This window comes from Solea senegalensis, linkage group LG12 (genome assembly GCF_019176455.1).
Source record: "Solea senegalensis isolate Sse05_10M linkage group LG12, IFAPA_SoseM_1, whole genome shotgun sequence".
Classification (NCBI taxonomy): Eukaryota; Metazoa; Chordata; class Actinopteri; order Pleuronectiformes; family Soleidae; genus Solea; species Solea senegalensis.
The window spans coordinates 5,168,960-5,185,825 of record NC_058032.1 but is presented as its reverse complement, the minus strand read 5'-3'; the positions used below and the strand labels follow the sequence as shown (position 1 = coordinate 5,185,825).

General features: G+C 40.2%; 1 protein-coding gene across 1 annotated transcript in view; it reads left to right on the top strand.

Moving 5' to 3' along the window:
• The window catches only part of enox2 (ecto-NOX disulfide-thiol exchanger 2), a 161,662-nt gene that overhangs the window by 20,865 nt on the left and 123,931 nt on the right, over positions 1–16,866 (top strand). Inside the window, exon 2 of the mRNA XM_044040264.1 lies at positions 16,498–16,579. Within this exon, the coding sequence (XP_043896199.1) occupies positions 16,498–16,579 (82 nt within the window). The remainder of the gene's footprint in view (positions 1–16,497; positions 16,580–16,866) is intronic.

Sequence of the window (16,866 nt, the reverse complement as noted above, 5' to 3'; positions counted from 1 at the left end):
TTGTCAGGCAACCTGCATTTACTGATTTCATTGCTGTTGCAAATGATGTTATAAAGAGAGACACTATTGTGTATCCAATTATCCCTCCTTGTATCCAATCTCTCGCCACCTGGAAACAGTATGGCTGCTGAATATTCAGCATAACAAGGTTTTTCCCTCTGGTGACAGTTTTGGAGCAGCGGCAGTAACAATCATCATTACTGTGTGGTTACTACACACTAGCTGCCTCCCTATTTCACTCTTGGATGTTTTTTCTTTTTTTTTGGCACATGCATTTTTCCCATGCGTAACTACACTGTTGCAGGTTCTAATGAAGTTTTGCTTAAAATTCACTTTTGAATGGGATGTGTTTTCGGATTAGCAGAGGAGTCAACATGCTGGAGGGGGTTGTGGATTTACTAAATACTTTGTGATCATACAGAAACCTTTTTTCAGTGACTTATGTGTTAGACAGCCTTGTCTAATGTTTCCCCTCTCGATCCAGTCTTGTCCCTGTGTCCGTCTCTCCAGTCACCATTTCCCCGTCCCCGTCTTCCTTTGCTTCCCATCAGAGGTGCCATCTTGTCACCAGTAGCACAAAAGTGTTATGGGAACATTTTCTGTTCACCTGCAGCAAACATGGTGCCTCCTGGGCTGCTGGGAGGACAGAGAGAGGTTTATCTAGGGTGGCAGGCCTTGTCTTCATCACCATGTCGATAGAGACAGCAGCACAGAGCTCTGGCACTTTACAGTCATTTAAGGCTCCAGACAAAGAGACACTGCTGCTAGACCCCACTTCCTATAATAGAGAGGATAAGAGAAGACATAGGGCTTATAATCCTCAACGCTGTGCCCCCAGTTAAACACTTCCCTTTGCAAATACTTTGGTTTTAGCCTCTGAGTTTGTAATCTGTGCTGCATAAGTTTGAGCGTCAAGTGTTAAAACTGCCATATTCTGCTCTTTAAAGAACCACACCTGTTAATTAGTTTCAGCTAAACGTACATGGACCTCATTTCCCAAGGAGGAGAAAACAATTCACATACTTCTACTAATCAAGTAAGGGCAGGAAGGTTGCTAAGGTTGCTAAGTCAAAAAAAAAGTTATAAAATCACCACATATTAACTGCCTAGTTTTCTTTAGCATGTGTGTGTATGCAAATGGGCTAATCTCGGTGACGCTTTGTGCTGACAACTGAGTAACGATCGCATCATTGTGCATGCGTTGCACGGCTTCAGATCATGCTTCAGAGTAGGCGTTCGGTTGATTGAATTTGTGTTTTCCCACAGTGTGTTACTACATTAATCCATATCCAAGGAGAACTTCATGGAAAGGGTTAATTAAGATTGAGCTCAGTTGTGTTTCACTGGTTACAGTGTTTTTATTTAATTTTTCACTGTGGGGACCCTGTGACTAGTGGCTCGTGTTCTCTTCTGACGATGATAGAGATCGTTGCAAGTAAAGACACCACAAAGCAATGCCGAGGAAAGACTAAGCAATGAGCTTTTTTTTTTTCTCCCTTCCTCTCCTTACTAACAAACATCTAACAAAGCCATCCCCACTGTGAATTCTGTTCGTGATTATAGCTGTCTATCATCATGAATGGAAGGAAATAATTATGACAATGGAAGGAAATAGTTTTAGTCAGTAATGACACAGAGTTATTCTTCATATCCTCATTATGTAAATGAAAGTATGTTAACAATTTCACTCCGTGGAATAAAGATCAGCTCATCTTCGGATACAGCGTGATCAATATTGTGCTATTATTTGCTGAAATCTGGTGCTAAGCTATTAATTAAAACCTAATTTGAAGTTATCTGGTGGCCATGAGAAGCTTAACACTATGAAAACCAGTTTATATTTTCAAATGATTATACGCAATGGACACAGGACCTTTTACGTTAAGATATTGGCGTATTATTGACAAAAAGTATTGGATCCCTTTCTGCTCTCAGTAGCACTGAATGGTTGCATAACGGCAAGTATTTCATGAGATTCTTTTAGTTCTTTTTTTTCTGCCATGGTTGCAAGGAGCTTACATTAGTCATCACCTTCCTAGAGCTTATTTTGACAAGTCTTTAAAGCTACATTACGCTGTATGTACTGCATGTGCAGTGCACCGGCACACGCACTCGTGGCGATATAAAGCCACAGCTCTGGGATGGGTAATCAGCTCTAGGTTTGGATAACCATGACATTTATCTCCTCGCTCTCAGATATGACCGGGAATAATGTAGCGTAGTAATGTAGATCTTGCATCACTTTAGTCCTTTTCCACAGTTTCATTGAGTGAAACCTGCAGCTTTCCACCACACAGTAGTGTCATTTCTGTGAAGTTTGTAGACTCCCAAGTTGTAGTTATAAATTTATATAAATTTGGCCACGAGCAAGACACCCTACAGGGACTTTTCCGGACCGAGTTAAACTTAATTGAATATCGCGAGCCCCTGTATTAATTCTGAACTCTCAGATATTGAATGCACAATCCATTAAAAGTTGTAATTGTATTACAGAGGTGGTTTCGACACATAATATTGGTCTATTACTTAACCAACGCCTAAGCATTAAAGGCTATTCACTCAGACTCCTTGAATGAACCTCATTTGGCGCGGGTCACCTCGCACGACCAGTATATGTTATGTTACCAAAAGCATAAAGGGAAAATTGAGCCAGTGTTTGTGCTTGTCTGGCAAGAAATTAACTTTGTCACAGTGGCCCTAAACAATAGCAGGCAGGAATTGCTGAGCCTAATGTTGCACCCTGGGAACGGTAAAGTCATTTCGCTCTAGCGGACCACTTAATAGCCTGGGCTGATGCAGAGTTTGGAAATCCATCAGTCAATTGAGGCAGACAGAGATGAGCAGTCTTCTGAGTGCCACAGTGATTAGAATGTGCGGAAACAGGTAGTAGGGCAGTGGTGCTACTCCTGTTAGGAGTTATATATGAAGACTTTCTACATGGCACACAATATCAAACAGTGCAGCGTCTTGGACACCACCCAGTGTCATGACATAATGAGTGCAACGTCAGTGTCTTTTTGTCTATTTTTATTTTGTGCAACAGCCGCAGAGTCGCAGGTTTGCTTGTGAGTTTGTCCAGGACAGCACTGTTGACGGGTGTTTGTGTGGCGGTTTGTTAGATAGACCGCCTGTGAGATACACTTGTACTGGTGCAATTGAATACATTAACTGCCAGAGAATAGGCAATAATGTTTGAGATGGCTCCATCAATGCACCCAGAAACTGTTTTTCAACATGTTTCTGGACCATTACTGACCACAGATATAAGAGCTTTGGTTATTTGTTTAAGTTGCTATTCATTTATGATAATGAAATCAGAGATGTATAGTAAAGGAATAGAACTACTTCAATACTCTCCTACTTCCACTTGTACTTCACTACATATTTTTGATGAGTTTGATACTTTTACTCCAATACATTTTTCATGTGCTGCATCGTTTACTTGTTACAATTACAAAATTGTTACAAATCAATCCAAATCACAAATACCACCTTCAACACCGTAAGCGCTAGCTAAGTAGCTAGCTAGCCGCGGTTCCAGACATGCTGCAGTGGACACTTGGCAGCTAAGCTAATGTTAACTCGCTGGCTATTGCAAAGCCTATATGTGTTTTTGACCCATCACTAATGTCAACTATCTTTTATTTTATGACATACTGTATATAGCTTACTGTTGCAAAATATAAATCAAAGACCACGTTTATTTTTGTGCTGCCTAATCACATGCCTGTATTTATCATAGTGTAGTGTTTTATACATAATGCAATACCTCTACTTTTACTTTCAGTACTTGAGTAGTAAATAAAAAAAAAAAAAACTACTTGCAATACTAAAATTACAAAAAATGTTGAATATATTAGTATTTCCACTAAGTGTGAAACGAAAACACTTCAGCTTCTACTGAAGTCACTTTTTGATGGAGTACTTGTACTTTTATTCAAGTCCAGGTCTCTAGTACTTCATACATCTCTGAATGAATTAAATAGCATACATTTATTAAACGTGTGTCTATATTGGTTGACAATATGGGTACTGTGCCAAAAACACATAACTCGCAAAGCAATAATTCTGTAATGGTATAAGGTCTGACAACTCGTAATTAATGTAAATGTCACAGAAAATATGATGAGTTGTTGTACATTTCATGTTCATTCTGACTTACTGCAGACAAACCAAGTCATGTGAAGTCATATAAGAAACATATTCTATTAGCGGATTTGGAGATGGATGGCACACAGAGAAAGTCTAGCAACGGAAAGTAAGTTATGCAGCGTTTCATTATTTTCTCTGCCAAAGAAATAACTGGCATGTTCCTGCTGTGGTCATGTGTGGCACTTGGTGTCATAGTTTGTCCTGAAATGTATATATGTATATATTATACACTACCAGTCAAAAGTTTGGACACACCTTTCCATTTACTTGAATGAGGAACCTTTGACTGGTATGTGATAAAAAAAACAATTCTACCTCATGTGTGCATGACGTAGGATAACGACCTCCATCTTGTCATCATGTGGATGAGGGTCAGACAACCTGACCCACTGTGTCAGTGTAAGACTTACATGCTCTACTAGCCTCGGTGTCAGCACTCTCATCTCATTGCTCAGGATTGTAAACACATTGACACCAATGAAGTAAATCAGCTGTGGTACAGCCAGGACAACAAGAAAGGAATTATTTACCTTGTGTGCATTGTATGGCGTTTTCTAGGGTTTACGTGTTGTTCATAATGAAGTAAATGACCCGGCATTAATCGTCATAGCAGCGGCCTTAAGCAGGGGCAATGGTTAAAAATGTGCTGTCTTAATTATGTTAACGTGGGGGGAGAAATATTGAGGGCTAAGAATGAATGATTCAACAGATGCAACATTTCTGGAGCTTTGTGGAATGACCCTCTTAAGGCTTGGTGCTTGTGTGCTGCAAATGGTTCATGCCAATCATTTCAAAGGCAATATGAGGGGAATTATTGTTGGCTCTGGATGTGTTTTTAATAAGAATCGCTATTAATGCCAGCCCGACTGTTTCCTTACTGCAAATTCACTTTTTTTTTTCCAAACTTGTGTGTGAATTCTGCTTAAAAATAATAATTGTGAGGTTTTCGAAGCTTTAGAACAATCATTTTATATGTACTTAAAGACATACTGTTGTGCTAAATACAAAGCTAAATGCAAATCGGTGAAGAATTCCTTTAAGTTGTGTCACCATGTTTCTACAGCAGCCCAACCAGAGTGGAGTGTTTAATGTTTTAAAGCAGAAGCTTACTCCAAAAACAAGGAAGGATTACATCCTTTCTGGTATGTGAAGGCCACCATAGTTGCCTAAAGTACTTTGGCAAGTGACGGGTGATCCTCTGTATGTTACAATTTGCAGTCTCACTATTAGATGTCATTAATTCTTACACACTGGACCTTTAATAACATGAAAATGTGACATGTTTGCCAGTTCAAGCCTCTTTATTTAATGGTGTGTGCTTCAGATATCTCGATGACTGACCCTGGGGACCTGTGATGGGTATTTTTCTGTGGGGAACAGCATATTGTCAACATGTTCATCAGTAAATATACTAGTAAATGTTCTCTTCAGTTAAATCTATATAACTAGGTGCAGTTCTCTTTTTATCGGCTGTCTGTTGTCTATCTTGCATTCAAACCGTGTTTCGGCTGTATTGTAGCAATGGGCTAAAAATGTTCTCTCTCTCTCTCTCTCTCTCTCTCTCTCTCTCTCTCTCTCTCTCTCTTTTACTCTCCTAAAGAGCTCATAGCTCTTATCGGAGGCAGCAGCAGTGTTGAGACAAGGTAATTATGTGTTAACACAGGAGGCTGCATTGAGGAGCAAAAGAGATTCATCTGCTTTTCAATCAGAGGCTCTGAACTCTGCAGACCTGGGGAGAACACAATGAACCGACTGAATGACGAGTCGTCTTCATCATTTGTAAAGAGAGAATGGATCGCAATATTTCATTATTGCTGTTGATGGAGTAACATCCAAATTTAGATGATTAATTAATGGATATGGATTCTTCTTTGTGACATGTAATACATGCACTTAAGTGCTAATTAGCAGTAATCTTCAGTCTCTTTTATTGATATGTTGTTGTTTTCTGCATGGACAGATATGAAACAGTGAGATTGGTGTTGCTGGCGCAGGTGGAAACCGACTCAGTTGAAAGGGAGGCAGTCATTTAGGTCACAGATGATGATAATGATGATGCCTATTTTTGTCTTACTTTAATGTCAGTGAGACGATGTTTGAAGGGGCTTCCCTTTTATGTGTTTTGTACAGTGTGAATGCATATGAATGTAGTTTGCCACAAACCCAGCTGCATCCCACGCACAAAAATATAAGACAACAAGCTTGATTTGTCTATTCATTTAAAAACAGCCTCACTCCAGTGAGTTGGGAGTAGGGTTGGATACCGAAAGCCGGTACTTTTTGTACTAGGTACCGATTCGCATCAGTACTACCAAGTATTGGTTCACTTTTAATGAATCGGTGCCGAATTTCGGTACTTGATATTTCTGGGAGAGCGCGCGAGACTACAAGAGAACGACAGCAATAATGGTGAGCCGAAAGTGGTCGAAAGTGTGGCTGCATTTCAAACAATTAGACACAGACAGCACTCAATGTAATATTTCGTGAAATGCAAGACGGACTGGGGGAACACCTCAAACCTGATGAAGCATCTGGTCAAACACGGGATTTATTTAAAAGCTGAAGAATGTACCGTTTTTGACTCATGGAAAGTGACGACTGCTGCATCAGCTACCAGTCCAACGGTACCGTATCGGTTCAATTATGAACGGTACCCAACCCTGGTTGGGAGTCTTGCTTTCGGTGTTGTGAAATCCTCTAGCAACTAAAGAGGCCTGTGTGTAATCTGACTATTTGGAATCTGAGTCTCATCAGATGGGCTAACCCTTTTCATTTCTATGCCGACCTTCCGTCATGCATATTTTCCTACTTGAAATGAGTTTAATATTTCAATCCCTGTGTCATTGGTCTAACTGAGACATCAGTCCAAAGACTAAAATGTGGGGCGTCTGCCTTTAATAGTAATGGCCTCCCTGTGTCATCTTTCCCCGCTCTCTACACATGCCTTGGCCTGCCCTCCTACCTTTCTTCCCTGACTTAAGTGCTTGTGACAAGGAGAGCTGAGACCCATCTATCCCTTCACACGCAAGACTGCTTTCTCAAACCTTTATATACCAAAGGTTGCTTGACTCTACGTCGACTGCTCTTTTTCAGCAGTGCATCGCTGTATGCATTCACCTCTGAATGTGCTGTGCATTTTGATGGACAGTTGTGCACAACAATTTGTATACTTGCATACTTTAATTTTGTAGTGTGGAAGCTGAAGACAATTACCAGGATCTTAAATTGTTCTTTCTAATTGCCGTGTGTTGGAATTATTCACTCTTAACTTCCTTCTTTGTCAAACCTTGCCTAAAAACTAATGACATACACTTGAGGTTGGGTTTGGATTTCCTCCTCTGAGGGAAACTTATCCACACAGTAATAATTTAGCCACCTAAATTTGCCCCTGTCAGCCGTTATTAAATCTTCATTGTTCTCAATTGAATTCCATTTCTTTTGGCAACACTTAACGGTGTCTCGTGCCGAGGAGCGGAGCCCGCCCCGTGTCTCTGCGTTTGTGTGTTAGTGAGAGGGTGAAAATGATTTCCCCAACCTCCTCATTGGCCATGATTGTAAAGACGGCGGCGCGCGTCTACGACTGTTAAACAACACCCAGTGGCTCACAGCCCACTCGTAAATTATCAAGCAACAGCCTCTCCCAAGTCTGTCCTCAGTGAAACAGTTCACTCCATAACCAGCTCCACCACTGTCAGTTAACAGGTACCAGGAAATGTATTTACGAATTATTGAACATGCCTTTTCTTTATTACCTGGGTTTTATGACACGAGGAATAGTTTTCTTCACTGGACCAGAGTTTGCTCTTTGACGGCCATGCATATTTAATGGCGGTCATACAGTATTCTTAAATAGACACACGTAACAAGAAACAGTTTTCATTGAATTCTGGAATTCTACAAAAAGGCAAAAATCTAATTATTATAAACCAAAGGGGAAATAAACAATGAATACCCTGACGTATGCAATTTTTTCCCTTTATTTTTGTAATATTTGTTCTGATCATTTGTTCTGATACATTTCCCCCTGTTTATTTGGACCATATGATATGGTAAGAAAGTAATTGTCATATGCATGGATAATTATAAATAATAGTTGCAGTATAATAAAATCCAATGAATACTCCTTGATAGCTTTCGCTATAAACATTGAAGAATATTCTCACTTTGCTTTGTGTAACTGCTGAAGCTACCGTTGCTCCAAATCTGTCGGCCCTGTATTTTCCGTACACCCTAAGACACAATTTTATGTGATTTGAGGACGTGCACATTTTTTTTTTCTGGCTTTCTCTATACACTTAGGGGCTCGTTTCCTGTCTTGGGGTAATAGAAAATTGTGTTGCTTGTGTCCTCTGGCTGTGTCTAACATTGTGGAAAATTGTTTTCTGGCCCAACATGAGAGTTTTCAGCTTGAGCCATGACTAAACAAAGATGCAACCCAGTGAAAGCCGCTTCTTTGTTTGGTGGAGAACAATAGATATATCTTTGGATCCTCTCTACCTCCCGGCGTTCTTCCACTATTGTAAATCATTTTAAAACTGACATTTTGAATGATGTGTAGTGTTTAATATTCAGTGTGAACGTCCCAAACATCAATCGGTACAAATTCTATGCATTTAAACCTCGTCTGTTGCTCCTTTTAATCATCTATTGGTGATTTAAGTGGGTTTTCTTTAAAAAAAAAAAAAAATGTTTTATACACATTTTTTGCATCAGTTCTCTGGGAAGGTAATGATGTTAGGAATTTAGCCAAAAGAAATTCATAATCATATAATTCCTTCGTGGCCACAGATGGCAGATTTAGTTTTTCTATGTGCCCATTTTTAAGAATTTATTTCCCAAGTTTTTACAATGTGACTCCACATATTGCAGCACAGCGATGCTGCCATCTCTCCAACATGTTGTTTGCCATAGTTTGACAGACTGTCATCTCTTCAACATGCCAGCAGGGGCTCATTAACAAACAAATACTGTACCACATGAATGCATGTCTGTAATGGTGAGAGAGCAGCTGTGGCTGTATTCTTTTTTTTTTTTGTTTTTGTTTTTGTTTTGTTTTTGTGCTTTTTTAGTAAATAATATACAATTTTCTCACACAGGATTAAAAACGGGGATCGTATTGATTGTAGGGAAATTGCGATGACAGACCACATCAAACATGACAGTGCTTCCATCCGAGGGGGCGGTGTTTTCCTTCCCAATGACCCACATGCGACATCTGACAACTGCAGTGTTCTTCTTTTTCATCATTACTCATACACTGTATGCATGCAGACAACTGTATCAAACCATATTATGCATCGGGAGTCTATTGTTGACTTGGAGAAAACATACATTCATACATTCTCAAGTGTATGTGGCACTCTCATTATTTTGAACACTGAACTGCAACCTCAGGTTTATTTTTAGTGAATCCAAGGATCTGTGGGGTAATTAGTGTTTAACATGTTGCCCTTAGGTAGCACTTGTACATCGCTCTAAAGCACTGGGATTTATATAGCTCTTGCATATAGGTGCAGAATAAGAAAGTATACTCAAAGCTGTAATTATTCAGAACAGAAAAATGCTCAAATGTAATTGGTTATAACTAAATATAATATAAAGTATATATATATATATATATATATATATATATATATATATATATATATATATATATATATATATATATATATGTATATAATATATGATCTTTTTGGGACTAATTCTGCATTGACAATGCTCCTCCTCTTTGCCAGTTTTACCACAAACAAACACATGTACATGGAATATATTCAAGATTCAAGCGTTTTAAATGTCACGTGCATTGTTGCACTCGTAGAACCCACCGTGAAACGTAACCCCCGAGTCGCTCTGAGACTGTAAACGTACAAGAATATAAAGAAATATAAAGGGAAACAAGTGAAATAAGTCCAACAATTGGCAAAAAGGAACGGTTTAGTGGTTAGAAATGAACATTATTTCTTGATCATCCATTCTGATGTTGCAATTACAAATGTTCTGGATGACATCACACACCATTTCAAAGTAAAAGTGTTTGTATGACGCAAAATGAATCCGTAAATAACAAAAAACAAAATTAAAACATTACATCAAAATATGCATGTAAACAATCGTAATTCAAACACTAGACAGGCTTATATATAATTAAATGTTGAATTTAATCATTTCAAAATAAGTGTCGGGAAGCAGGACACCGACTGGCGGGGCCGCATGTGGCCCCCGGGGGCTGTGAGTTTGAGACCCCTGATTTAGAGTGTCCAATTTGCCTAATCTGCATGTCTTTGCACTGTGGGAGGAAACTGGAGAACTCGGAGAAAACCCACGTCCTTGTTCCGATCGGGTCGCAAACGCAGGTTTTCTTGCTACAAAGGCAAGAGTGTTAACCATTTATACCAACCATGTGACCCAGTCTCGTAGTTATATAATATAATTATTTGTGTTCACATCCTTGGACATGCTGAAGCGAAACCTTGGGTGGCTACATTTGCTATTATGCAGCTGTTTCTATGTGCATACGTGTCTTTGTGAAGGTTATGTTATCATTTCAATGGACGCGTTGTGTCAAGAAGTTCACCTGGCGTGAACAAGGTGGAGTCTGTAATTCACAACAACGCGATTTATCTTTTCATACCGTGTCACCTGACCTCGGGTCGGCGAAAATAAAGGCAGTCTTTCGAGAGGAAAATGTTTTACCACAGTAAAACTGTGAGAGATTGACTTTGAATCAAAGAACCAAGTGGTTTAACTCAAAATACTCATGTACTGTATACTGTGTTTGTGCAAACATGACCGTTGTGGTCAGGTCGTGCTTTTTCTTCCCCCCTCCCCTTACCATTCTTGATACTCTGGATGCGTTTCTTTGAGTTTCAGACAAATGTAAACTCCTGTGAGCTTTCGTTTGGCCCCTGCGTGGGAGACGAGGTACTTTATCACGGAGATAAGCGCAAAGGCGGAGGGACGGCAACGGGGAAGAAAATGCACACACGAGCCGCTCGTGAAGCGCGGCTCAGTTCTTGTGAAGTTGGTATGATTAATCCAGACGCTGCGAATGTATGTCGAGGGTGATATGATTTGTGTTGTTCATGGGCTCCTCTTTCCCTGCAGGGAAGATAAAAGATGAATTGACCTATCGGGTCCATTGTGGGGTATCTTCCTTCTCCGTCACTATAGGGGTTGGTTGAGTCTGATAATCCCCTCATCACTGAGGGGATCCTTTAATCCCCGGTAGACACAGGTGTCTCGCCTTGTGCGTTTGTCAGGATGAAAAAGCTATACGTGAAAATACATATGAAAACACATATACTGTACGTAGAGGAAACACTAAAACTGACTTTGTTTTGCAACAAACTGTTTGAGGCGCTTCCATCTGGTCAAATGCTAATGCTGCATGTCCATATCCTGCTGCACAAGATGCTCACATTATATATATATATATATATATATCTATCTTCTTCTTCTCTCTTATTTTGACGAACACGTTTGTGCCTCGAATAAAATCGGGCCATTTCACATTAATAATGCCTGTGGTCACAGCAAGCGCTTACTTCTGCATGAAACTCGGCAAGCTTCTGTGTTTATGCCAAAGCTTGCATATTGATAAGTGTGCTGAATTTAAATGACAACATCACAGACTGATTTTAAAGGCCACTGTGAAGCTTTTGTCTCCCCGGCTTCTTATTCATAATCTTTGCCCGACACATTTCCTCAAATCAGTGACGGGAGCTTTTTTTCCTGATTATTGGAAGGTAAATGGTAATAAAAGCTCCTCCTCTTTAAGTAAAGTTGTGTTTTTTTAAGGGAAACACAAACAGGGCTGCAACTAAGGATTATTTTTGACAATCGATTAATCTGTCGATTATTAATCGGATAAAATGATCTTACTACAAACTTACCGTGAGTCTCCTTCACCCATAGCTCCAACATGCTCCCTCGGCGATGTTGTGCTGCCGTGCCATGCACGATCAGCTGTGCACGTTTTGCACCTAACGCTGTTCTTTGAAGGCGCAGTTAATGTAAAGTGCTCCCGTACATTTGACGACTTGGGTCTCTCTGCTAATGTTGTTGTTCTCTGCTGTGTCCGCCTCCGCCATTCTTTTCAAACTCTTCGTCACGTGAGCTACACAAGGCATTGGTTCTCTTCTTCTTCTTCGTCTTTTACGGCGGTCGGCATCCAGCTTAATGGCGGGGGTAGCAACTGTACGTGTAATAACGTAGACCCAACAAGGCAGGACTTTGTGGGGACAACCATTAAGATGATGATGTTTTCTTTAGAAATAAAAAAAATTATTTACCTCCAAAGGTTAGGTCCTCCCCGTCTACATGCTAAAACCATCTGGATGGAGGAAGCAGTATCTGTAAATAAACATCTCCTCACTATGCATCCCGTCTGCAGAGATCAAGAACGCCTTTTATGAATAATGTACCATGAGGTCAGTGATTTCCGTAAGGACACCATGGAAATGTGTTTGATTACATTGCGGGCGAACGCACGGGACAAATCTGAAACATCTCAACCCAAACAAACCTGGGAGGAGTCGGTGGACGTCTGCAGCAATGCTTTTGTTCTCATCTTGTCTTTTTAGAGTCGCCACATCAGACACAGAAACGGTAATGATCAGTCCGTGGAGGAGCCGATCCCGCGGTTGCTTTGGATCAGGTGGAAAGAAGGTGTCTGATGTGCCTTTGAACTCGAGTTTTCACAAACTTCCCACACTTTTTTTCCCCCCCAGTTTCTAATGTGATACCGAAACCTTAAATTTGTTGTTGGAAAACGTCGATAAATGATGTCACGGGACATGTGGTACTGGTAAAAGCCGTTTGTTGTTCGGCCCGGGGGGGGGTTTAAACACCTCAACTTTTTGGCTCCGTCAGCTGCTTACTGACCACAACATATGCTGTAGTTATTGGTTGCCAACAACAATCTGTGTACACTCATCTGCAGCTTGCTACACCCATGTGTGAATGTTTCCTCTCTCCTTTTCGGGGGCTTTTGAAGTTGACAGGCAGAAATGACAGATTGTGACTGATGAAAGGATGTTTTCAGGGTGTTTTCAGGAAAGTTCTTATGAAAGCCTTATTTTTAAACCTTAAATGCTAAAGCAGAGGGGTGTTGCTATCTGTTAACATGCTGTTGTGCATGAGTATAATGTGTATCCTAAAATTGTGCAGAGGCAACTATAGAGCTGCAACTAACGATTATTTTCATAATCGATTAATCTGTCGATTATTTTCTCGATTAATCGATTAATTGTTTGGTGTTCAGAATATCAGAAAACCTTAAAAAATGTTGATCGGTGTTTGTCAAACCTGGAAATGATGATGTTCTCAAGTGTCTTGTTTTGTCTACAAACCAAAATGATTTCTTTGTTATCCAGAAAATATTCACATTTAAGAGGCCTTAACAATCAGAAATCTTGTTTTAATCATGAGAAAAGCATCAAACCGATTATTCGATCATCAAAATAGTTGCCGATTAATTTAGTAATCGATTAATAATCGATTAATCGTTTCAGCTCTAGTCAACTGTAACTAACTGTGGGTGTGTGTTTGTTTCCAGTGATAACTAGACTTCAAGCACTTAAATATGTATACAGCGGAGTCAGTGCACATTTTCATAATTTAAAATAATCATACTGCACAAGCAGGTAAAATGTGTGTACATTTTAAATCTAAGAGGGTTGTGTAAAGTCATTTCAATGTATTTAGAATTTTATACCAACAAATGAATATTTTGTTGGGGTGTGTTTGAGTTGAATTGTGTCGTAGCGTGACACTATGGGTAAGTGTAAATTTATCTGACTGCTTTAACTTTATGCTTCAATATTAATGTAACTGTACCCAGAATGCACATATAAGAAATGAGCAAGCTGCACGAGAACAGTCACTGAATGTTCCAATGTTCAGTCCTCGATGTAGTTTATTTCTCTCATACACACAAAATTACATCATGTTTAAAAGAAAAAAAAAGAAATGCAAAACTGCCTGATAATGTTAATCCAGTTTTCTCAATGTGAAGCACACATATTTGTGGCCTATCTCTGAAGATTTTCACAGTAGCATCTTTGTACGTTTGGTATGTTCTTGGCAACTGTCAAGGTCTGTCTTTTCAACTCGGCCACTGTGAGTTGCTTTCTATTTTATGTGCTTTAAAAGGAGCTGTTTGCAAAGACAGACGTGCTCCGTGGCCTGCAAGGATGCCATGGAAATGTTACTGTGTGTGTGTGTGTGTACGCACCAAGATCCTTTTGTGATCACCACACACAGTATCCTGTCAGAGAGAGATCTGTGATAAACATCTTACTTTTATAACATAATGCATAATACAATTAAATAAAAATACCCACAAAGCTGTTGTGTGATATGCAATATTTGCTTTTTTAAAGAGCTGTATTGAGCTGCAACTGAATATTGAGTTATATTTAATGATTAAATCAATAATTTATTTATTTTTTCACTTTAAGTTTCATGATTGTGTGCTTTGAACAACAACCCACAAACTCATATATAGTTATTATATATTATATTACACATATATATATTTATCAAGCACGTCAGGTGGCCTTCATATCCCCAGAGAGGACTTGAACACTATGAAAGAAACTCTCTTCACTTTTTCCACTCTCTCTGTCTCTGCTGTTTCCACAATCTTCATTGATTTATGTGGGCCGAGCCATTTTTGCTCCAAAAAGCAAATCCATTTGGGCTGCTGTAGTAACATAGCAGTGCATGATTGTGGCTTGCCTAAAGTAAGACTGTAAGCTGGGGACACACTATACAAGATGTTTCGCCAGATATTACCCACAATTCACAGTTGGGCAGAGTCTGCACCAGTTGGGGACAGTCGGCATGGTTCGTTGGCACAGAGATGTGTTAGTGTGTGAGGGGGGAGAGGACTTGAAACGGCAAGTTTGTGAGGTGCCAACCTCAGTCCTAGTAGTAGTGTGTACTGATTACCGACCCCACTGCAAACACATGTTGCCAACAGCCAATGAGAAACAGTAGGCGGGACAAAGGAAATAGTGTCGGAAGACGACATCGGTGACGATGTTTGTTTATCCTTTAAACTGTCGCTCTTGTGAGAGTTTGTTGGTTTCAGTTGGTTTGACGAATCACGTAGTCTGGGATCTCTCATCAGGCGCAGTCGTTAAACGTGTGATCCCCAGACTTTCAGAGTCATAATAAAAATGTCTGCTGAAACCAGTGGGTATGCATGTACGCCAAGTCTTTTCAAAATTGGTAACAACTGTGAAAGTTGTGTAGTGTGTCCCCAGCTTCAGGTTCAATCCCATTTCACCTGTTGCTCCTCCAACTTGGCACCACCACTCTGTTTTGCCCATTCCCCCGTAGGCATGAGAGGAACCCTGGGTAACAAGTGTTACCATCATAAAGCTAACGTTGGTTAGCCAGTTGTGTAGCTGCGCGAACCACAACCAAACCTGTTTCCACTCACTTGTACAAACCATGTACAGGTCCATGAGTATTCTTACATGTTACTACTTTGCTCATGACCTGTTGCAAAAACATGCCGCCTCTGCTTATGTAATTACATACCACATTCTTGTAGGGGTGTCCCATTTCGTACGGCTAGGTATTAACCACTAAATAAGGATTGGCCTTGTTCTAAAGAATCTTTGGTTTAAAGCCGTTATACACTTATACGAACATACTTTCAATTTCTGCCAATTATCTCTCAGTGGTCTTCATCCCAAGAATGTAGAAAATGTTAACATATCTTCACACACATAAGCAAGACTCCATTCAGACAGTATTGCCAGGCAGAGGGGATCAGGGTTCGGGCATCGGTGTGACCTTCTCAGTGGCCCAAGTGTGTGTTGCCATGGCATGACTGATGCCTATTATCATTGCTGGAGAAAGCCAATTACTCTGGTCATCACGGCACCCCCCGGGCCTCTCTCGGTGGAACGAACTGCATTAGAGAATTCTCTGTGCATCCCTCTGGCAGCGTTTTATATTTCATCTATGCTGATCCCCCAGTTTGAATGATAATAGTGTAGTCGCTCCCTCTCGCTCTTCAGAGCGCTCTCTGGCCCAGATGAGCTTTTGCTCCACAAAGCTGGAAGGTCGTTGCTTCTTGAAGAAGCAGATGAATTACATTCTTCTGTTTGTCTTCTCGGTCTGTTCGAGACAAAGCCCGTCTGTTTTGACCCCTTCTTAGCGGCTTGCCTCAGTCAGTGTCCTTGATCATCTGAGGAATACATTAATGAGCAAGTCATGCTGATTTACAGTATATAGTGTATGAGAATCATCTGTAGCATTCATATGAATGGAACAATGTGTGGCTCATGAAACCTTTTTTTTAAGTCTTGGTTTTTATTTCCAAAACAGATTTGCCACATGACCAGGGGAGAGGCCGAGGTCGAGGTCCTCCCTATGATGTTCAAAGACCTCAGATCAAACCGAGTCACAGGTAGGAGGCTTGAAGTTATGTTGGATACAGTTGTTGTTGTTTTCACGCCAAACATTTCTTTGACTTCTCCTCCTTTTTTGCCTAAACCTTTGAGCCCGCTTCACTCTTGCTTGAATTTGGATAAATTCCCCTTTCACTTACATTTATTTCCTCCCAAACTCACTTTGGTTTCTGCAGCTTCTCTTAACGTATTCAAACTCACACATGTGATTCACATATCACTCATGCAAAAACACACATTCTTGCGAAGCCTCACACACACACGCACGCACACATACACTCATACA